This window comes from Venturia canescens, chromosome 1 (assembly GCF_019457755.1).
Source record: "Venturia canescens isolate UGA chromosome 1, ASM1945775v1, whole genome shotgun sequence".
Lineage (NCBI taxonomy): Eukaryota > Metazoa > Arthropoda > Insecta > Hymenoptera > Ichneumonidae > Venturia > Venturia canescens.
The window spans coordinates 19,347,434-19,371,880 of record NC_057421.1 but is presented as its reverse complement, the minus strand read 5'-3'; the positions used below and the strand labels follow the sequence as shown (position 1 = coordinate 19,371,880).

Below are 24,447 nucleotides of genomic sequence, written 5' to 3'. Positions count from 1 at the left end.
AGTTTAAGGTCCCCTGATAACGATAAGCACAGTTCCGGGGCCTCTTACGGGGCAAAATGTTGAATTATTTCATTTACAATTTTGAATTTTTGACACGGTACCTTTTGGGGGAACTCACAATAATATTAATTGGAAAAATATTGCACTGTGTTCGAGCTTCGGAAAAGTTTACATCGTGAAGAAAATTTATCACAGATTCCGTTCCTTTAAAAAAATAACATTATTTTACAGAGCTTTTTTTGACGCCGCTTCGAAAGCGGATGTCAGTCGTTACGTTTGACTGCTGATTGAACTTCGGGTAAATTCGAATCTCGTGGGAATTTCATCAAATTTATTTTTGAGACTGGCTCACGTGCTTTCATTCGTCTAGTAGCTTTGCTTTTTTACACCGCCATTACACCGTTATAAACTTTCTTTCGTACAATATAAATGTTCCCTAGGTTATGTATATTTAAAGTGTCACCGGTACCGACTCAATCATTAACTAGCCAAGTTGAAGCATAAATATTATCTTTCACGATATTTTTAAAGGATTTTATTACATTCTTATGATAAAAATATTCTCAATGGGTTTATTAATTTTATTAATAATTTAGATTTGAATTTAATCGACACATAAAATAGTTGTAAACTTGACTAGTCATAGAACGGTCGAACTACTTCAAATATCAACTTTAACTGCTTCTACCCTCTTCATATCCCTCTAGCTCAATTCCCTATTTAAACACTAGCATGATGAAGACGCACGTGCTTATTAAAACCGCAGTATACGAGCAGCACCAGCAGCAAAATAATAGGGAATAAAGTGTAGGTAACGCATATACAACATTTAATAATAAAGTTTGTTTGATATGCCGATCAGCAGTGTCCGGCAGTTGTTTTACGTGATTTTCTGGTAACAGAGTAGGCCACGCCGCAGGTAACATGAATAATATGTTATCTGCAATTGATCCTCCCAACAAAAGAATTTTTTACTGTCCTACCGTCGGGATGTGTGCATAAAAAACATTTCTACGATGATTTCAAATGAATCCAATCGCCAACTAAATCCCAAGTGTATGTCTGCTTATGAACGTTTCAGTATGAGCGATTCAGTAATTTGGGAATTTTAATGACATTTTTTCAAATATAATAGTAAATTAAATAGATGAATCCACGTGAGCCATATTAATCGTTATATTGAAGCGATGAGCAGCTCTTCAGTTGGATCAACAAATTGTACGAAGTGAAGGACTACTGAAAACTCTGGTAGGACAGCAGCTCCGCAAGATAAAAGACAAGCGAACCGTTCATTCGCCACAGGTACGGGACCCGGCGGTAACTGTATTTGCAGAACACTCGAGCTTTTGAAGCTTACATGGGAGAAATGGTCGTGCACAAGTGCTCACTCACAAGAGCCACCTCGTGGATATACCTATTCATAGTTTTAGGAGTATTTGCTCTCGGACATAAATACACATGTACATTAATAAGGCCCTCGAAATAATCAATTTTCTAGAAAGGAGTATACAAGAATATAAACCAGTAGGGAATCGTTCAAACCTTTTAGAATCTTTCGTATTACTGAGCCTCACGACACGATACTATGGGGAGGAATTAGTACTGCTGTGCGGTTATCCGTAATGGTGATCGCTAATTCAATTAGACTCCTCCGTTGATGGTGTATCGATTCGTAATGCCGCACTGGCACGATCTTAGCTCGGAACAAAAAAAAGTAAGTGACGGTTTCAGTCTTTATCGATCGTCCTTTTGTCCGAAGGTTCATCGAAAGCAGTGTGACTAGGAAATTTTCCATACAAATTTGTCTTGTACGTGTTCTCAAAATGTTGTTAGAAATTGGTTTTGAAGGAGCATTTACGATTTTTTTTTAATCGGCGATGGTCACACCTCCAAATAATAACTTATCGGTCACGCGGGGTCCTCCAGCGAACCCCACTCACAAAAACTGCTCTCGTCTGCGTTCTTTTTTTGCTATCGGGTTAAATCGACTGTCGAACTTCGAGTTAACATGTTTTATAAATAATCTAATCGTTATTGTCTTTTATTTAGGATTTCAAAGTCGTCAAAACACGGCGTGAAAATAAAATTCACGAAATCTGACTTTTTTTTGACAAAAAAAATTCGCTAAGAATTGAATTTTTGACGTATGGTAAAAAATCAAACGCTGCTTTACTCTTTGGATATTATATTTTCAAGAAAAAAATAGAATTTTAAATTCTATTTTAAATGAACGTTTAAATGGACCAATAATGGTAAAAAGTGTAGCACAAATCGTATATTTTCGATAGAAAATGATGAAAATATGAACAAAAAATTTTATTTTACTTACGGCCTCCGCAATTGACGCACAAATATATGCGATACTCGTCACACGAAGCATCTACTTGAAGATTATGAATATTATTTACGGCCAAAGAAATAATTTAGTTCTTGCATCAATTCTTACGTTCCTGAATGCACTTTGGCACAAAAAAAACGAATTTGAGACCCGATTCTTTGCCACTGTACGGTCACACAGGGTTTATTGGGCCCCACAAGAAAACATGCGGGCACTGAGCGAGGTCTCTTGGTCAACTGACGGTATGCAGCCCTTTGAAAAGTGTTCAAATTTAATGTATTGGGTTCAAACGAGAACAGATGGCGCGAAAAGTTTGATTCGGAAAAGTCTGTCCTAGCTTAAAATGGCCATGAAGTTGGCCCGGGGTCCAGTGGACCCCGAGTGACACGGGTTAATCGGATAATAATTTGTAATTAAATATCCAAGGCATCGAGACTAGTATCAGTTTGCTTTAACCAGAAATAATCATGGAACACTCTGCTGGCCAAAAATTCACGATCTTTCAAAATATTGAACCTGTTTATTAACACGATTATAACGTATGCTGCTTTTGAAGAAACTTAACAATAAACAACGGCGAGATGGAGCGAAAATCTTGTGTTATTCGCTACGGTCAAACGGACTCAAGCGTGTATTCCCGTATATCTGTACTTGTACCAGTAATAAAAGTCTTCGTGACTCGAACTCATAACACAATTGTACGCAGGCTTAATTCGATAAATTAACCTCCGCCCTGGCCGGTCGAGGGCCGAGGTCTATGGAGGGCACATCAGCCTAGTGGCATACACTGGGGCCCAATACAGAGTCAAATAAGAGCGCCGCGCGCGCCCGGCGCGGCAGGAAATCTCTCCAATCTGCTCTGATGCGACTCGTTAACGAGTGTTTGTTTTCTTCCGTCGAACGTACAGCATCGTATAGCATCAGCAGCAGTAGCATGAGCGAATACATATTCGCTTTGCCTCACAGCACACAGCACGCAGCTCAGGGAAAGCGCGAAATATGTATCATCTTGACATATATGTGATACAGAGCACGAGGTGCCCACGCGGCCACAGGCTTCTTTGATCTCGCGGAAATATTCCTACGTAGATTTCCAATCTTGGCCCTGAACGACCTCGAAATCCGCCGACCCTCTTTATACGAATCACAGATCCGAGCAATTATACATTCGTGTGTGCGCGTTTCCGAGTCGAGTGAACGAGTTCGATCTTCAAAGTAGCATTTCGAAAAGCTAAGCCAGTATCTTTCCACCACGCTCTAAAATTAGCTAACGTAGATTCTGGCGCCAGTTTGAAATGTTTCATATTTCATTGAATCAAAGTATTATCAGATCGAATATTGATTTACAGTGTTGATTCATCGGATTTTCGTATATTTATTGTCTCATCGTGTGAAACGATTCACTCAATTTTACAACAGAATTGAGCATATATTTTACGATCTTCAATAATATTTGGGGCTGAGATTGTGAACAGTGAACCAAGGTCACGAGTTTCAAAAGCGATATACCTTTGAATTATTTTTTGTCATTCTTAAGGAACTATCAACTTTTCTGTTTGGATATTTTTTGGATCTTGGACACTTTTTTCTAGATCTATGAAATGTTGGAAAAATTGGGTTTGATATGAAACAAAAGTGGATTCTACTGCTCTGAACATCCGCCGCGTGTTTTAATGCAAATGCAGGGAAAAACTCTGATCGGCTTCATTAAATTATTGCGGACTACGAGGGAACGTTATTACACGAGATAAACGATACACAGTACACGCTAATAAAAGATATGGCAGAAATGTCGATGTTGGAGGCAGTGGCTGCGTTCGTTTCGTTAGCTTCACAATACCAGCTCATGAGGTGAAGCCATTACGTAAAATTCTGGTTGAGACTCCCAACTATATATTCGCATAAGCGCGGGAGGAAAAAGTACATGCGTGCACCTCGTCCCATAAATCAGGATTACGGATACTCGAGTGGGGTGCATTATCTATGCGCTTGTCATGTTTTAAATTATGTCCAATTTAATTATCCGCATAATATTTACGGGCTAATATTTAGCTACAGTGATGCCGTATACACAGTGCTATTTAGCATACAGAGCGTTACTCGTACGAGGCAGAAATGTGGAAAGAGAATGGAGAACGGAGGGGGAAGCGAGTGGACAGATGAATTTAACCAAAATACCACTATCGTTCTAAACCCACGAGATGTATCAGCATCCATTAACGGGACCAACAGCCTGCTTTCGTTCTCCAGCTTGCCGTCCATGAATCAGGCTTCGACAACACAATTATAACGCCTTAATGAAACTGACCTGCTGTAATAACTAATTACCATCCATGGATTATCGTTATCCATCGATCGTGGTGTTCGTCAGATAAGTGCCAACGCGTACGATGATTACAGAGCGAGCTACTTGTGAAATCGTGTAAAACAAATATTCGTAATTTGTGAAACGACAATCTTCATTATAATCTCTTCTACGCAGTAACGTGAAATTTGTGGCTTCGAACTATAAATGGCAACTGTCCTACCAACCGAGCAGCAGGTAATTTGACCCAATTGTTTCGAAAATTCTCGTTGCTGTTGATCACACGCTTGTTTTTGCAGTAACAATAATGCATCTGGGTTGAGGTCGCGTTCCAAAGGGTCTGTGACTCCACGAATCATTTGTTCAAACACTGTGAATAACTCAGAAAAAAAAAACAGATAATGAACAACGTGCTTCGTGGCAGTTTATCGGTTAGTTTGACCGAGTTTGTCACAAAATCACAATCGCTAATACGGACTGTTTATATCGACGTTTTTACGTAGTTGCAGAGCATCGAACCCTCAGACTATTAAAACACGTCGCATCGCTACGACGTTTAATCAACGCATCGTTGACGATTCTGACACCTTTGACGCATGCCTCGAATCGTTGCGGACAGTGGGATTCCCATCAAGGAGCACTACATTGCACCACTATAATGCTTGTCCGGATGCCCGTGTATCCGTGTGAGGCTAGCCCCCCGTTCTCCAATATATTGCCGCAAATTCCAAAGTGACGTGTGCTTAAGGGAGGTTACTATTCCGACACGCCATCTATACGGGTGCAACAGCCTTGTAACACCATTACACTCTAACAAACCACGATCGGTTCCATTGTCTTATTTGAGAACTACCGGCTGCTCGCGTTGAATGTACCGGAACGCGTGGATTTGGTAACACAGCAAACCGATATGGCGGCGGATTATTGGAGCGAATTACCATCAGCTGTGCTCATTGAAAATTACTGGCTCGAGCAATCAATGTTCTGCTACAAATTTCCTAGCACATTGAGCTCGAAAACGCTATTGGAAAAATATGCTCGCCGTGTATCATTAAACACAAAAGAACGGAGTCGAAAGATGATTCGTGTGGCCGAGACGCGCATGTTGAGCGTTTGACAGATGAGAGTTTGAGGTCTCGGAGTCGGGTCAAAGTTTAAGCGCCATTTCGCAGCACCGAGCTTCAAGTTGATTAAAAAAGGTTGTCAGGACCTTGTGCTTGTTCGATTGCGAGATCGATACGATACTTTCTTGCTTCTCGTTGTAGCGTTGCTCTTTTTCGTCGCCAAGTTCGCCAGCGAGTCAGGGGCCAAGCTGTTGACCGTTCAATTACTTTTTCATGCTGATAATCCCCGAAAAAGTCTGCTACGAAGTGTGAACGGAAATAAATGAAGCAGAGAATATGGAAAGAGTGCGGTAGAAAATAGGGAAATAATGTTCTCACGCTGAAATTCAGACACGCAGGATCGACGTTGATCTCGTGAAATTTTACTCCAAGACGCGCTTTCACAACGAGTCGATTCCCACAAACTGATCGACATTCGGCATCAATCTTTCCTCACTGTGAAATCGTTCAAATGATATTATCAATTGTTATACTTGGCAGAGCTTCCGGTGTTACAGGGTTATGCACGTTACATCATTTCAAAATGCTATCCAATTCGATTTACTGCGCTCAATGATCACTACGAATTTTTCAATCGCATTGAACAGGTGCACGTAAGTAGCACGTGAGCGCTACTCTCATTGCTCTTCCCTTTAGCTACACAGACGTTCGACGTGTATAAGTTTCGTCGGTTTCATGAACACTCTGATGGCTGGATTCAATGTAGGTATGTATAACACGCTCAGCTTCTGTCATAACGCAAATTGCTTTAACACGATCACGATGGTGAGACGTGTACACTATCGGCCAAACACCCGGTTACGGCTCCACGTGGATACATCAACTACGTATAATTGAAAGCATTTGCTCGGATGGCCAACACTCGTTTCGCATTTGATACCAGAGTCAATGTGTCTGTTTGAGAAAATTGACGAACAACCGAATCAGCCGTTTGTATTAATACACTGACATCGCTTGCTTGTTGATTTACTGGCTGGAACTAGTTGTAAGAGGTGTAAAGAAGATATCGCTTGCGCCGGACACCATATTGATTGCAATCCATGTTTCTCGTGTACTGCAGGAAAATCAGTTCTTCAAAGCAGTCATTCGATCGTCACGTTACCGCAGAAATGTTCTGTATATATTTGATATGCCTTCCTAGACAGTTATTACCTTCAGTGAGAACCAGGAGTAATCAATAAGTGCCAAAGATCATTTTTTTCTTCATTTCATCGAGGGAGGGAGCGCATAAAAATCCAAAAAACTTGTTTATATGGATGAGGGCATAGTTTTCCGATGATACAGAATCTGAACGTGACGTCGCTGTGACTGAAGAAAAGAAAAGTTACTATGCGAAGAAAAAATAATATTTTTTCGTCGATGTTATAAGATTTTTAGCTCTGCGTTATTAACCACGTTCCAATTTCCCTGTCGAGCCTAAACGTGGTCATGGCCCGTTAATCTCTCGGCAGCCTAAGCTGGAGGCACGTCTCAGAACGGTGGCAGCTTTGAGGCAACTTTTTCAAATTTTGGAAGATCCTTTTCTCAGCTGTGTACTTGCGAACAGAAGATAATATTTGATTATGAAAGTTCTGCTTCTACTTCGAGGGACGCGTGGGGTCTCTAACTTATGCACAAACTAGCCGCGATGCTTCTAATCTGATTCTTCTATCTTCCGAGTTTCTCACTTTTTTCCGTTCCATCTGTCTGTCTCTTTACTTCGTTAAAATTGCCACATCAAAGGCTTGTGCGGTCCCATCCCAAAAAATTCAACGAATTTTCATAAGTTTATTGTGTCTATTTGAAGATAATTTCACAATTTTTTTTTCTGAATGAGTAAGTAGTCAATCTTGTTGAAATTTTTTCAGGTCGCCCGGAATACGTTTCGGAAGGTGTTAGAAAAATTTCAAAGTCTTCGCGAGACTTATCCCTTCAACTAATTTTCGATACTTTTTTTTCGTCTTTTCAACTTGATGTAGCTTAAATAATAAAGGGGTCATTTTTTCACCTATAAATAATCGCTAATGTGGTCTAGAATTCCCTGTACATAGTCGCCCGTGTTGCCCACCAGGTCAGGCCCATAGATCGATATCTCGACCCTTTTATACACCGCGTTTATGGCAAGCCATTAAAATAGTTCACAGCTCATCGTCTTCGTCATAGTATCAGACGCAAGAAGCGAAGACGATGCTTCGAACGCTATTTACCACAGTAAGTGACGCTCTTGGGGCTCGTAGCGATGTGAAAATATATCGAAGGCCACGTCTGCTCGTAAAGCAAGAGTTTCATTTATCCTCGAAAGGTGGTGTAGCCTCTCTTACCGAGTCTTCTTCTCTCTTGAATGCTATCTCAGAGAAATCCTTCTTTCACCGTTGAAGATTCTCGCAAGACGCGAACTCCATTTTCTATCAGACCTTACCTGCCAGTTCATCTTTATGAAATCTCATCTTCACTTTTCACAGTTATGGGAGGATTTTTCCAGATGTTCGGGTGCTGTACTGGTACTTTCAACTACAAGAATTTCAAATGAAGCTTGTAAATGAGATTTTTCAAGGGCTCCAAGTGTTCGTTCCTTTTTTTATCGTATACGAGTGTAGAAAATATAACTGCAAAGGTCTTTGCCGAGTCTTCATGAAGGACCCTAGCATGGCGTCACTTCGGTTCATTCTCGATTGATTTGCATCAAGGTTCAACGTCACAGAAGTTTAGTCAGACCTTTCGTACACATGAGGTTGTATCGACGTTTTTTTCGCGGTGGTCATGGGTGCAAATTTACTTTGCAACTTATTCATAGCTCAGTTACTAAACCTCGTTTCGTATTAACCATAAGAAACAGAACTAGTGCAGCTGACTTTACAAGTATTAAGAAAAAAGAATTTTGCATACTCCAAGAGTGTTACGTGCGGAAAAATGGCGTGGAAATGGTGGTACGTAAATTTTGTTTGCACCCTTTTGGGGTCGTACGTATGCGGAGAACCTTAGCAAGCCATTTTAAGCAAATAAGCTGACGAAGACAGTGTGTATCCATGCAGCCAAGTACAACAATGTGTTATAAGTTGATCCCCAAGTGATACGATACGACGAAATGATCGGGTTGAGATTTTGCAGCAACGCGCTCAGGAAACCACGAGACTGGTTCACCCTATCCAATCCGTGAGAGTCTGTGCTCCACTTTTCCAATACATACTCTCACGAGGTAAGTGAGACGGCTCTGTATACGCGAAAAGCCTCTCTAGGGTCGATCCGGAGAATCGACGAAGCTTCCTCTGCATATTGATTAGATGGATGAAGCTATGTTAAAACGTGATGGCTGTTATATATCGAGGAGCATTTTTCCAGATGGAGGAAAAAACGCATCTTGGTATTGCTTGCATTTTCATTCGCGTTGTAAAGGAAAATGAATGGGTTCAATCATTTGCATAAGCGCTTGGCAAATGCTGAAAATTATTCGATTTTTAGCATCAACGATTTTCAACGGGGCAGCAAATATTTGTTTGATTTTACATTTAACGTTGCCAAATTTTTGTGTCACGATTCTGCGTTTTTTATTATCTGAAGCTATGAGGCCGTGGCAACTTGTCACGTTTTATTTCGTGGCACGAATGCGTAGAGTGAATGAACCTAGAAAACTCATGGAGTACTTTGGCTGATTTTTTTTTTCGATTCGATTGTTTTCTTCATATCAGAATTTTTTCCTTACTTCATTTTTATCCTCATACTTTTCATCTGAAACAACTGTACTTTGAATGAATTGAATGATTTTTTAATTGGAGGTTCCTATTTTCAGAATGTAAATTAACTCGTTTCACATTGTTTTTCGTAGAGTTCGAGTTATATTTTCCATTCCCTACATTCCATTTAGACATTGGATGCTTATTGGCTCTGTTACGAAACCAAGTATCGTTCATCTGCCGATGGCAACAGCAACGACTACCCTTTGATATCGAAAATGCCTTCTATTTCACCAAACCTCGTCCGTCTTTGTGAGGATATCATCTAAACTGTAATCCCTAGTCGTGATATTAGTTCTGTCGAAGAAAATAATCCATGCACGGGATCACAAAGGTTTGGTAAAGCTGTTTTAATTAAGCCCGTTCTGAAATTCGAGGTGCATCACACTGATGACACGAGAGAGGCTGTATCGACAGGCATTTTTAACTGAAAAATGGCGTTTCCTCCATTATTGTTGGGCTCAATATTCAACGCATTACTTTTGAATATTCATATTCTGCTTGATTCATTTTCATGCGCATGGTAAATTCTTTTTTATGGCGCATATGCTAATGATTATACTCTCCTTGTACTACATCTATAGAAGAGTTTTATATTGGGTTTCTATACCCGCATGCGATGCTAAACTACAAAGTACAACGCGGGTCGACGCGCCTTGAATTTGACTTTGGGACTGTTATCATCGTTTGAATAATTTTCGATTGCTACCGACGATGGAATGCGTGACTAGGCAATCAAATGACTTGAAGCTAATTCTTTGGCTGTGTATAATGTTGGAAGATTTCTTGGACGCGGAGCCTCAAATTTGTGACTGAAGATTCTATATGAATACGACTCTTTCGTTAGTTGAACATTTTGAAGTAATCATCGATGGAGATAATCAGAAAACAGTTCATTGACGCTCGTTTTATTTTTCCTACAAAATTATAAAAATACTCTTCTCTTCATCGTCTTTGGTATACGGCGAGTTAAGTCGCATGTGAATACCCCATGGACGTACGTTTCGAATCGTTCAGTTGTGTCTTTAATTGTCTGATCGATATAGAATATCCGTTTTACCTGGCTCTTCGTTCTCGCTGGTCCCGTTCAAGCTGGGCACGTGCTAGCATGGCTGAGGTGTGGAGTAGGCAAATATTTGAATTGCGGGTGGTGGTGAACGATGTGACGTCAAACGCCGTCTTGAGAAAAAATGAGTCTCGAGATAGTGTCGCGCCGCGAACCAGTCTAACCGATCTATTTCTCCAAGATATCGCACTGCGAAATTTACAGACGAGTGGAACTCGCAGAAAACTTGATACTTGATGAACACTTCATGCGGATACGTTCACAGGACGCGAGTACTTTTTTCTTGTACAAAGAAAATCGTGTCCATTCAGCTCGATATTTCCTGTAACTCTCTAAGGCTGGGGCACTTGTCAAGAGAATAAATGATAGAGGCCCAATAGCAAATCATCAGCTGCATCCGGGCACGTTTATCAATGCCAAAAATGTGTCAATTTTTTTTTTTTTTTCTTTTGGCCTGCCGTTCCGCCAGTGCTTGATCAATAATAACATTCCATTATGAAAATTACACGATGACATACATCATCCAGTGCAGTTAAATGACAGCAGCTGTCAAATTCCTTATGAAAAAATACTTTCAATCTGTTCCCCGAGTGCTACAAACTTGAATTAATGTAGGCTACCGTGTAAGCATGTTTAATGTTCGTCACATGTTGACTCTTCCGTTCTTCGTCGTTGCACGTAAGTCACTCTCTTGCTTTCGTTTTAATTCAAAGACAAGAAGCGTGCTCATATGAGCGTATATGTATTTAGTCTGACAAGTCGTCCAAGCCCTTTCGCCAGTGAGCGTGGGCGTTGAGGTCGTCTTGGCAGCTTCCTTTGTGGGGTTTTGAGACCCGAGGCGATTCTCTTTCGACGGAAGTCCTATGCTACGTGTGTGCGTACGCCACCGGCGGTAAGCAGCATCATGCGGAGGATGTTACAATTAATGCTGACCGGGCCTCGTTAGCACGTTTCCTTTTTCCCTGACTCATTCCGATAGAACGAGCAGAAGAACGGACGAACGGATACACACGGTGTCCACGAGCGCTTCAGAGACCCACCGACAGGCAAAGACGATGCGAGAAAAAGCCCTCCAATCATCTTGATACTCGTACCGAGGCGATAAAACACGCCAACATCAGCCTAAGAGGAATAGAACATAAATATGTGTGGATATGGAGATGCTTATTTTATGTACCTTTTCTCTAAGTGGTCATAATAAATAGACGGAAGTTACAGGGCTGATGAGAGAATGCTAAGGAGTCACAGTTAATAAGAAATTATCAAAGAAACGAGAAAAATTCATTTAGTCGATCCTGTTGAGTGAACATTATTGGGGTGATGCGATTTTTTGTGAATTTCCTCCACCAATTGACCTCGGATCAAAAGAAATTGTCTTGGCAAAGCTTTGCTCTGGAGCATAACAAGCTTCTATCAGTTTCTCGTAAGTGGCAGTTTCGAATTGACACATCTCACTGTGCGTTATGGGAACAAATGTTCGAATATATTCATGGGATGTTGATTGGTTTTTTTAATGGGCTCCCCTCGATCGTTGTCTGGGTTGATGGTTCAGATCATTTTTTCTTTTGGTATCTACTAAATGAAAATCTCCATTTCTGTCTTTGCATCAGTTTACTAGTGTCAGGACGTGTAATCGAAGGTGTAAGGGTAGCAAGTGCAATGGACATTTGGACTTGGGTCAGATCGCGTCGGGGTCGCATGAACGAAAGAAACAATGTCTCGTCAAGCGGTGTAGAACGGCTCATGCCTTTTTTATTGTTGATCGCGATAAAGGTTCGTGATAGAAAATCAATGGCGCTATTTCCTCTAGTGCTAATGGAACAGTATTTTTGCTGGGTGTATGTGCCCGCTATTACGATGCTCTTTGTGTCTGATTGTGAGGGAGTTGGTGTTTTCCACGAGTGTTAACAGGAAGATCGAATCGTTTCACGCTTACGATCGAACCATTTAATCTTGCGACTTTTATCGGAACTGGTCGCTCGCCTGGAAAGCCTGACGAGCCATCCATTGAGGACGGGAGGAACGAAGAAAAAAGGAACTTCATAAACGCGCGTGTGACGACCGAAACCCCATCGTACTTTCTTTTTCTCTATTTTTTTTTTATCTCCTTTTTTCTACCGATATGCATTTGATTGCGAAGCCGAGATGGATCGGGATGCCAATACCATGGGTCAGCGCTTCCCGATGACAGACGGGAAAAATCGATATCTGCCGGCACTAAAATTAGTGTCAAAGCTATCATTTTCTTTTTCATTCCAGCATTCACCATCCCTTTTCATATCATAATTTAAAACCTTCGTATGAGGCTGCAGCAGAGCTCGTGCCAGTTTTTGCTTTCAATTCTTGCCGTTTAGTTGCTGCAGTCTCGCTACATTTTTTTTCACTGGAAAGCAGTCGAACCGCAGCTTTTTTCTTGCTGTTCAATTTCGTTTTGGACATTTCGTTTAGTAAGCTTCCAAGCTTTTTCCACTTTTATGATGCGAAATCTGTCTACGATACGAAGTAACTTTTTTGAATCGTCGGAGCCAAGTATGGTGAACGGAAATCCATGAAGTACGAAAACCGTGCGAAGAGGTTATGCTGGTTATCGTAAGAAAATATCAATCCATAAATTCGTACGTTCGACGATAAAACATGATGGTTAGTACGAATAAAAAACGGACACTCGCAATGACTGCACTGATCCATATTCAAAACATAAAATACACGGGACAGTACATTACTCTTTGGTACTAAATTCCGTGATAACCGTCGATGACGTTGCCAAAGTAGATTTTGTTGTTCAAGAAAAAATGGACTGGGAATAAAGTAAGGAAAAAAATACACCTTAATGGCCCAGATCGAGCTTTTGTTTTCTTGTCGGAGTTTGAATTTTGTCGTTTTTCACTCCCCCCACAGTTTACTTCATAGCGGCATCCCATAATAATTGTTTATCGCCTCAATTCTATGTACGCTATATTGACAAGCGAAAATATACGCTCGTGCCCAAAAGTAAATAAGTGTGTACGATAAAGTATCAATATATGTTGATACGCAGTCTCGCAGGTTTACTCGAGGTTCATAATGAATTTATACCGCACGAAAACGCAACGAATCCCCGCGGTTTCCTGCGCTCCGCTGTGCGTCGCGGTATAGTAGGTCAATGAAATTATAAAATGTAGTGCCACGCGAAGCGCAATAAAATAGAGGAAACCTGCGGGCAATGGGGCCGAAATGCCCAAGGCAGCGAATGGGTTCTGTCGACACGTTAATTAGCAAAAAATTCATTTGTAAATCTCAAAATTACGGAGCTTTGTAATATAAATCTTGGCCGAGTTGAGATAATGAAATTCGAAGAAGCTTTATGGCTGACAACTTTTTCGTTGTGTAAGAAAAAAAAAAAAAAAACGAATTGCGGGCTATTCGCCGCGGACTTTTTATTTTCTTTTTTGCCAAACTTGTCAGTCTTCCAAGTTACCATGTTTCGTGTAATTAAATTCTTAACGTCCGCGAAGGATCTGGCTTTGATAGATGGTTCACTATGTGCTCTATTTCCGATCTACGGAGTTCGGTTTTTTTTCTCTTTATTTCTCTCTCCTTCAATACATTAAAACTTCAGCAATTTCGTTTCCTCTGTCAAGTAGAGTCTTTCGGGACGGGGGGTAACTCCGGCCTGATTGGCTTCGCCTGACGATCTCTGCTATATTGCGATAAACTGATTGGTTTCACCGTGCCCCGCACTTTCTCGAAGAGCAACGATCGTGCTGTCATCTATATGTGTATATAGAACAACATATACGTACATTTTCACCTACACTTGGATGTAAAAACGTGTAGTATACGTCAATACATCACCACCTGTCTTTCGATCCGTCCACCACCGAGCATTCTCTCATTCAATTATCCCGACCGCATCTCTCGTCTTGTTCAGGTATCAAGCAAAAGCTAGAACCGTTGAATCAGATTAATGGTCTCACAGGGGATGGCCTCATCCTTTTTCTCTTCACCATCGACTTGTGTCCGTGCGCACGGCTCCGACCGCTTGTTACCACATTGAATGAATCGTTGCTAACAGAGGAGACAATGATAGATGTCAATCAATGAAAATCTCTAAATGACGTAGTCACTCGTATTTTTTCCTATTCTCATTTATTCCATTATTAATACCATCGAGATTTGACTGTATTTTCAAATTAAGTACCAGCACAATTGTCTTCACGGAGAGAATTAAACGGTAATATTTAGCGTGAAATTCACTGTAAAATTTACCGAATGTGTTTGACTGCGGGGACAAGTTAACGAAAACGGTGAAACTTCGAAACTTTTACATTATGAAGAAAAAAGTTCGTTAGCTGGAAGAATTTTTTATATTGAAATTCCTAGTCCCTAAGCGCGTCGGTCTCCCGAGACGATTGGCTGCTGCATTCAGTAACTCCCTGCTCAGCCTAAGTCTCGCATTTTCATTTCTAGCTTCCTTCATGCAGTAAAGTTGATAAAAATTTTGTATGTTTTGTTAGAAACACATCCAAACAACAATTGCGTTTATGTAACATTAGCACATGTACGGAAGTGAGGCGATTTCCTCACATGTTCAGAAGTGAGACAATATAGTGACTGACGTTAGCTTGTGCAATTTTAGTGATGATCCGACCAATATTCTACGAATCATTGAAGTTTTAGAAGTGGATATTGGCGCGTCCGATCATATCATTTTTTCTGGAATCCAATGCTAAGCGGATCAAGCGCGGCGGGCTGTTCTTGCACAGAATCTTCGGGTAAAGAGAACGAGAAGAATATATTTAAAATTGGAGGCGCACCTCTATGCTGGTTCTGGGGTGGTAGAGGCATGTCGACCATTTTGAACTATCGCGAATTTTTAATTTTTTCAGGTCCATAAGACATTCAAAAACTTTCAAAGGGTTTGACGTATTTGAGTTATTTTTTCGACTGGATCGTGGGAAATCCTGTAATCCAACCAATATGAATCTCCAACATTTCATACCGAATGTATATTATTCACGCTGCATAGGGCGTACCATCTTCTCGGTATATAATTACTAATAACTCACTACTATTACCAACGTTCCATGACACGATAGCCACATAAGAGAAGCAACTAAATTTCATATAACTCCACGAGAATTAAACATAACTATATTTTTAACGCTTGTATCGGACATGCATTTATTTTATTTTGTGGAAAATTGGTGTGATTCTTTGGGACAAGCGAAGCGAATAGGTAATTTGACGAGTCAGAGGGAGACATTGTAAAAAAAAAAAAAAATCGTTGTAGCAATCTTCAGTTGATATTTTTAGGAATAGTTCATTTATCAGAATCACTAAATTTTTGTTTGTGTGCATTAACTAAACGAGTGAAACCAAATCTTTTGTTCAAAGAACTCGAAACTTGTTTATTTTTACTTAATTCACATGCACCTTTATGATATATTTATATGAATATCAAGTACTGAAGTAAGTAAACGGTTTTGTTGAGAATGATAAATATTTTTTAAATCGAATCGGTCAGATTAATATAGTCCAAAATTTGTTGAAATGTATTAGCCAATACGATTTGTGGAAAATAACAAATAATTTTGATAGTCGGATTTTTTCTTCGTGTAGCTTAACTAAATTTTATCGATGACGAACCAAATTAATTGTCTATACAAATGTCTACCTCGAAAGAAAAGTTCAGTATATTTTATTATATCATTTTGCAAACTCAGCTTCAAGATTTTCTTACCACATCACAATCTACGGAGATTCAATATACAATTATTTTCTTGGCCACAAAATATGATGTTTGAGTAACCCAAATATCGTCACATAACCCTCAATTTCGTTAATCCAAATCGCTATCTATTTGAATAATTATCTAAATATTTTAGTTGAATTGAACATTTTTCAAGTGTTTCAACCAAATTTCTTTTCTCAGTGTATGACGGGCCGAGCAGCGTCGATTATAATGAACTTTCTGATTCACAATAAAAGAATTATCGAAAAAATAGGGATTTCTTTGAATCAATTTTCACTAAATTGTAACGCACACGGTATTCAACAAGAAAAGCAACAAACGATAAAAAAAAACTCCACAATATGGGCAAACCATAAAGTACATTTTGTTTAATCAACGATTGCAATATGAACCAGCGATAAAGACAACTTAATGAGACGATCCTGTTGTGTATTGCAGGATGGAAGATGTTATGAGATTTGGTGATTTCGGGATAGACGAGATTAGAAGAGCCTCGGTAACAAACTCTCCAGCGTCATATTACGTCATTAAGGAGGTCGTCGCATGTAACTTCGTGATCGCAGAGTCAGGAGGGTTACGAGGATCATTGTCGAGACCGGCAGCCTTATTTGGGGGTGCCAGGGTGGCGATGCGACGATGAGTCCGGCGAGAGTCCAGGAGCAGCGGCGCGTCACCCGACACCCCCGAACCAAAGAGTTCGTATATTACTCCCATTCCGGACTCAGTACAAGCGTGTTGTTGGGCACGAGATCGTCGATTCCTGTCTCCACGATCGTTGCCGATGTTCCTTGGTTGAAACGACCTCCAACCAACGACAGCAGCTGCATCGAACATCGAACAATCAACGGGCCATGGACCTCGACGAGACGAGGAACGGAACTGGCGACCCCGACAACGATTACACGAATATCTACTTTTACGTCGGTGATCGGATGGAAACCGCCACCTTTCGCTCCGATCACGTCACCAATAACGAACTCAAAGGTGAGCTTTTCGTATATTTTCCATAATTTTCCTTCGTGAGTCTTATTGGACAGTATTTTACATGAATTATTCAATTTTTTTCGTTCATTCTGATCGAGGATGGACAAACTCTTGGTTAAAAAGTTTGTTACCATTTACGCACTCGAATTTAAGTTTATTTACGTTATTTACGTTATACATCGATGGATTAGTTCAAATCGAATAAAAAACTTTATTCTACAAATTGAATTAGTAATTATTACATCCGCGGTTTATTCTCCTATGATAATTCATAAGAAAATCAACTAAAAGGTAGAGAGATGGACGGGGAAGACTCAATTTTTCAAACCCACGTTTTCCGGGAGTGTATCAGCCGCAATATTGCGGATTAGCTGTGGGCATATATGAATGTCTATAAGCATTGTTGGAGCAGGACAAAAGTCCTGTCGCTAAGATAATATCCTGCTTCACGATCGATTCCACTCACGTCGTACTATTTCAATACATGACGCTGGTGAGAAGAGAACTGAATTATTCAACGAGGATAAATACGAGTTCGAACTCGAGCTCTGCACCCCCGGAGTGAAGCCACAGTGGTTGGGAAATTATAATCGCGTATTCTTCATCCCTAATTCGTGGGCACATGTATCCGAGGGCTTTTACACCATTTTGCTCGCAGCCCTGATCCCAATCCTTTTTCATTTTCCTGGGAAATAAAAGCTTCAAAATCAAAGCCGAAGAGTCATGGAAACAGCGTCATAAGAATTATCTTCATAGAATTATCTGCAAAAAAAATGATAATCATTTTTGAAAAAAAAAAACAATTTTTTTTTTCACACCGAAACCAAACGTTTCTAACGCTGATTTATTATGTTTCTCCTTTTTCTCCTGATAGTATGAACGAAAATGAAAAATGTTTCGATATCCCGATTCTTTCTACAGCTCCAGACCTCGGAACGTTTTCGAAACTCGCAAAATCTGGATTTATTAATAAATCATAACTTTTAAAAAACGTTAAATAACAATCGAAAAAATTCATTAGGATATTACCTTCTTAGGATACTATTTCATGATAAAATCTCAGGGAAATTGAAAATGATCGCGACCGCTGGTGAGCGAAACGCCTTTGAAGCTTCGTACGTATGTTTGTTTATACATATATTCACATGTTATTCGATACATGTATACTCAAGCCAATGGATTACTATATTAAGCACGAGAGCTTTAACGGGAGAAGTTTGAAAGGGAGGAGGAAACCAAAGAATCGATTCTATCCTCACAGACATCTATTAATGCACTTCCCTGTTGCGCGTTCGTTTCACGGCAACCACGTTCTGTTCGAAAATCCGATCGATCCTATAATGGTTTAGTACAAACTATTGTATAACGTCGAATAACGCGTGTACGTATGTGTGGAGCAGGACCATTTTGCGGAAATTACGAAACCGAGAGCTCTGATAAGCCTCGTGTCCGTGTTTGCTGATTTCGTCCCTACATTTGTATAGTTACCATTTCCCATAAATATTCATACCTGCTTAGACTACATTGTTACCTTAATTTGTATCTGGCTATAGCAAAACTTGGACGAGTGAATTTCAAATGATTTGCTTACTTCATGTACGAGTTCGAAATCAAAGTTACTCTGTAAATCACATTTGAATAACTGTTGTATAGTTTTTCGTATTTGTCTCCGGGGATGCGCTGCTACGAAATTGAATCGTGAAAACAATGAAAACAACGATCGAGAATCAGAAGTAGCGAATATTGCATTGGAATTTCTGAAGGAGGGAGCAGGTCCGAGGGACCGTTGGGCGGCGCTAGAGCAAACTATTAAATCAGATATTTAAATAAAAACTTAAGAAAACAAAGAACGAAGGGGACCTATAAGTTTAGCGACATCGTGGTCGGTGGTCGGTAGCCAAACCGCAAGAATGTAATATCCTAGCGTAACCACATAATATTTCATGGATGCTGGGCGATGCCTCAATTAATCGTGTAAAGTTATAAGTTCTTGTTAAATATAGCCAAGTTATTATTCAGTAGTAAATTAGCCTTAAATTGCCAGTGTTCAAAGTTTCGAACGGCTCTAGTTAGTTTCGAATCATTTCAAAGGATTTTTCTTCATAGTACCAGGGAAATTCGATCTGACAGAAAAATGAGAGTCCAATACATTCGAAATTTCAATTTTTTCCACTCCTTTTTCTTCGTCGTTCAATGTGGAAGTGAGCATCGAAAAACTCGTGCACGAAGCGTATCTTCGAGGCAGCTCGTACGTCTGAATTTGCTTACACCTCTGGGAGGGTTGCCAATGATATTGGCCTCAACAAAATAATGGATAAATTGAGCGGGCCACAATAAAAATATAATCGTCCATCGTACATCCATGATTCACGTTTCATTATCCTATTAGAGTCAATGAATGGGATAGAAGACATGTAGTAATCGGGCTTGGTGGTGTGTCCCCTCTTGGATAGTTGGGAGTCCCTCAAAGTGACACGGCCCTGGTACTTTTTCCCGGTCGCGTAGTCCCAGCAGACCGGGCATAATCTTTCTCTGTTCTATCAGTGGGAGTTGTGTCTCTATCTTTCACTGTGCGGCCCTCCCTTGTTGGTTATTTCTTTGCTGCCCTCTCCCCCTCTGCGTGGAGCCTCCTGCGGACGGAAACGGGAACGATAATCTCGCGTGTAAAGCAGAGACAAGGCGTGCACGACAGTAGTCATCGTCGCTCGTATCACGAAGCTAAAGTGCGGAAAGTAAGAGGATGCTATAGCCACGCAAGTGTCTTTACACGTCTCGTGCTACGGCTATACTGCGGCGCGTATGCTATCAAGTTTGCGAAGAAGCGATCAAACGTCGCGACGGGATAATGCACAAAAGGAAGCAGCGGCGTTCTCCATCTCTATTGTTACTAATAGTGGGTACATATTCTCAAACGCCCATCTCACAGTAGTCACATCGACGTACCACGTATATTCGCGACGTCACGGTGCGCTCTTACTTACGCTTAATTGCAGCAATTCCACTCGATATCGTTGGCTCGATCGAGTCGTATGATCCGGGCTTCGGGCTTATATAAGGACCTCGTAAATATCGTCGGTTCTTCCCGGGCTCACGGTGTATTCTGCGGGTGTGCTTGCCTCCAAGCTCCTCATTTCTTCTGCCACCATCATCTTTTCCCTCCTTTTTCTCTCTCTTTTTCTCTTTACATTTGAGCTACCAATGGTCAGCCGCTCCTCGATTTCTATACCGTCGCTGCCTTGAAGTCATGTGACCGGTTAATTAGAGACGCCGTTTTCGAGCCGGCCAGTGGTGAGCGTTCGTAACGAAAGCACGATGTGTGCCCGTCAATGCATGGCATCCGGTATACACCGCGCACGGATCACTTCCCATCGATGCACATTTCAACCTCGCTACGTTTTATTTTTCGCCACATGGCAAGCGGCTCGTAACTGCGCGTATTCTTTTGACCGGTGACGCGTCGCGTGTTTGGTCAAAATCGCAGGAAGGCCCAGAGGAAAACAGTGGTTAAGTGTCACAACATTATTTTGTGTTATTCGCACAGGAGCGACGGTACGTTTGTACTTTACTTTCCGGCCTAAATAATTGAAGACTCCCGGAACGACGAGAGTCGCGCCCTGGCCCAACTGCTCTGTCCTCTCCTATATCTATACTCGTTGAATTAACTCGCATATAAATTGCCGTTTAAAGAGCCCATACGAGCTCGCAACGACATCGTGTATGTGCCCTGCTCTGCCAATATATATATGAGCCCTCGGCAAACGCACGCGTACGCGATCGTCGAAAAGTACTACTGAGCGCATGCTTCTGCATCTGGAATTGCATAGCAGCAGCATGCCGAATGCGCTCGGAGCTCCGCGCTCGACGTGAGATATTCTCGGGTCGTCTCGGCCTTCGCGGAATTCAACGTTTCTGCTTTTGCCAGCTCGCTGGCAAATCTACTTTCGAACCTCTGGCTTCTCTACCTAATTTCTTCGTCAACGTACACGCGTACTTTTCTATCATCTGCGTAGTTTGTAAACACGCGTTGATGCGCGACCTTTCCTCTCTTCTGATGTACCCACGGCCAAATTTCTCTGTCTACGGACAAAATTTACCCCGCTTCAATTCAGACTCCAAAATTCAATCCTAAACTTCTTTGATGTCGTACAATCGAATGGTTTTCCAGCTGCGCACTCGACGAGCCGGAGTACATCGGGGCGAATTGAGTGAATACTATTTGCAAAGGAGTCCATAAGCACGTGCCATCTGATCAAGTTTTCGTTAGACATATTGGAATTCTCTGGTTTACAAACCGATGTGCCAGGTTTCAAAGGATTTACGTCGGTGGCTTGCATCCAGGTTTGGATTTGTTTCGAACGCTTGAGGAAGAAAACTATTTCTTGTGATGATTGGCGATTGGCATTCGTCATGATGGCAGTAAGAATAGAATTTGAATTGTCGTTATTCTTCGAATTTTCGTATTCGCTTTTCTGTTCTAATCTCAATAATGATATTCATGGAATCTAAGATGCGCAATTATGGTATATAAGTATTCAAGATACGTTCTCATGGACGCGGTTGGGTTTGGCAATGTGGTAGAGAAGGCGAGCGAATGAAATTGATTCTTGCGAGCGGAAATTTTCGTGAAAAGCTCCGTCTATCAGTGCTCAAACTTTATCTCAGCTTCTGGTACTTTCCCTCGAGCAAGATTGATCGTTTCTGAGTCGTCAGCTGGTGAACGCTGTGAATATCAACATCTTCGGCAGCCTGTCACTAAATTCTGGGAATTTTTAACCCAAATCTGCTGCCAGATTTTTTCATTCGCAAGTTCATCAACTTTTTCTTTTCCAGGTGTATCTCTATGGCATAAACTTTGGTGGAATCATTAGAAAATCATTTTATAAATAATTTGCGTTTTGGCAAAATGTCACAAAATTATCATTTAACATTGTTTTTATGTTAAAATCGTTGAATTATAAATGAGCTTCAGCACTTTTTACATCTGCAGACGAGCCATTATGATGGTTTGAAAAATCTGCTCGTCCTCATCGTCGTTCAATTTGTTGATGCGCATTTCGGCTTCTTTTTCGTGCGAATATAGCGTCACCCGTCTCAGCATTTGTGTGAATGAGTAATTTTTCTTTCTTCCCTTTTGCATATTTTTCTTCTTCGTTTCTGATGTTTCTTCCTTCACCAAATCGGATCTCTCATCCTTTTTTCTCTTCTAAGCTCGCTCTGCTTCCGAGCTGAGCGTTTCCACGGGTAACCCGGGGGTTGTCAGGTAGCATTATACTCGAGCGAAGGGTCGTAACTTCAACGAGTGTACGTGGTTGTAAAGAAGCGTTCTAACTTCCGTAAAACACCAACGTTATTTGTAGCTTCGAATATAAAAGCTCGCAACGCCATTCGCCCAGTGTTTATTCTCATTTTCATCCTGTTGAGATTTTCATTTCCCTTTTTTTTGCCACTATCATTTCGTTAACTTTCTCGAACTCACGTTCGGTTTTTTTTTACACCAACAGAGTGGATTTCGTGCTTGGACTGACTAATTTTACGGAATTGAAAGCTCGAAGGACTTTGTTCTTGATATTTGTTGTGCAAGTTTTCCAACCATTATCAGCACCCAATAATACTCGATTGAATTGCACTTGACAAATAAATTATAAATTAATATTATAAAATTTTTATTACTTTTAATAAAATTATGTATTATAAATAAATATAATAAATAAATTAAAAAAAAATAAACAATGAAAAAGAAACTACGTCGTCACAGCGAAAAGATATTTATGAATTTGCATTTTACGATTATTATTTGTTGACATTTGCATCTATCGTTGCATCCTCTACTCTTGAAGTACATTGTGCCGATCGTTTATTAAATGCTAATGGATAAATATGATTCGCCGTAATTCTATCGCAACCAATAATACCTCTAACCATCATTAACTTCGTTATTATTAAAGAGAGCATTTGCATAATTGGTTTATTATAGACGTCGTTAAATAACGGAGGATGTTTGAATTTCGAATTAAATTGTTGGCTATCAGTCAATTGGATTTGTATAAGCACAGTATTGCATCACGAACGCTTATATACGTCAGAGGGACTACGGTGCTCTCGTATTTTGATAGGAGCTTCAGATATAGCGATATCTACAGCCTACTTAACCGTTAAATTAGTTATGACGAATAAAGTTTAATAACATGGGCGATGTTGTGAAAAAGTGATGCAAGTTCAATGACTGTACGTGCCAGTACCGTTCGCCGTAGGAGCAAATTCCACAAATGAGTTTTGGTTTCTTATATTATTCAACGCGGAAGCCGAAAACGGTTTTCCCGTATAATATTTCTCGTTTGATCATAGAACTCGGTTGCCCTCTGGGGTAGCGAATCTGTTCGGAGTTTTGCGACAAATCACCTTGGTGACATCAAACGACGAAGGCGAGAAGTGAGTTCCCTCGGCTATAAAATTGGAAAGAAGTCCCTGAGGCGGTTTCGAAAGTTAGCACGAGGCATTTCTCATCATAATCAAACAAACTTATTCGTACAATTCAACTTGAAGAGAATCTCCCTCGAGGTGGTTGTAGTACAAGTGTTATGTTGCTCTTTATCGAGCGGTGACATTATCATTAACGAAAATTCAAATTCACGCTCATGGTAATCGTAAATTTAGTTCGAAAGCTCTGAGAGAAAAAAAAGGCTGTGGATACCTGTCAATTGTATTTTCCTCATTGCATCTTTTACATTCATTTTAATTATCGCGTACATACAGATAAAGCGATTGAATGAATTGGAATGAAACAGCCACGTCGAAGAGTGCATTTGTATCTTTCGTGGATGCTGGCCGTTTTCATTCGTATTTCCATTCTCGTTCATTCTCATTTCACACCGGATGATCGAAAACGTGAGGTAACATTTTCCATCGGCTGCACAAGAAAAGCACAGCATTCGGTACCACCAACACAATGAGCAACAAAAGTATGCAGCTGATGCGTTCTCAGGGCAAAAGCTCCTCGTAGAATCCTTCCGCTCTTCACTCGCTCGCTACTTTCCTCCTAGAGGTCTGCTCGCTGTATCGTCTTTACCTGCTGTTTCCCCACCTCCTTTCTCCCTGCCACCAAAGCTTTTCTGCTCTCCTCTTTTTCCATTACAAGTTTTTCTAGCTGAAGGCAACCGGCGTTAGGATAACTGACGCAGAAGATTCT

The 24,447-nt window shown here is 40.6% G+C and overlaps 1 protein-coding gene across 6 annotated transcripts in view; it reads left to right on the top strand.

Annotated features, from left to right (window-relative positions):
- Nucleotides 1–24,447, top strand: part of Pde9 (phosphodiesterase 9) — a 122,429-nt gene that overhangs the window by 77,218 nt on the left and 20,764 nt on the right. For all 6 annotated transcript variants that reach the window (XM_043434125.1, XM_043434123.1, XM_043434121.1 and 3 more), the window contains one exon: nucleotides 16,716–17,261. In XM_043434125.1, coding sequence (XP_043290060.1) covers nucleotides 17,129–17,261 — 133 coding nt within the window. In that variant the 5' untranslated portion in view covers nucleotides 16,716–17,128. The remainder of the gene's footprint in view (nucleotides 1–16,715; nucleotides 17,262–24,447) is intronic.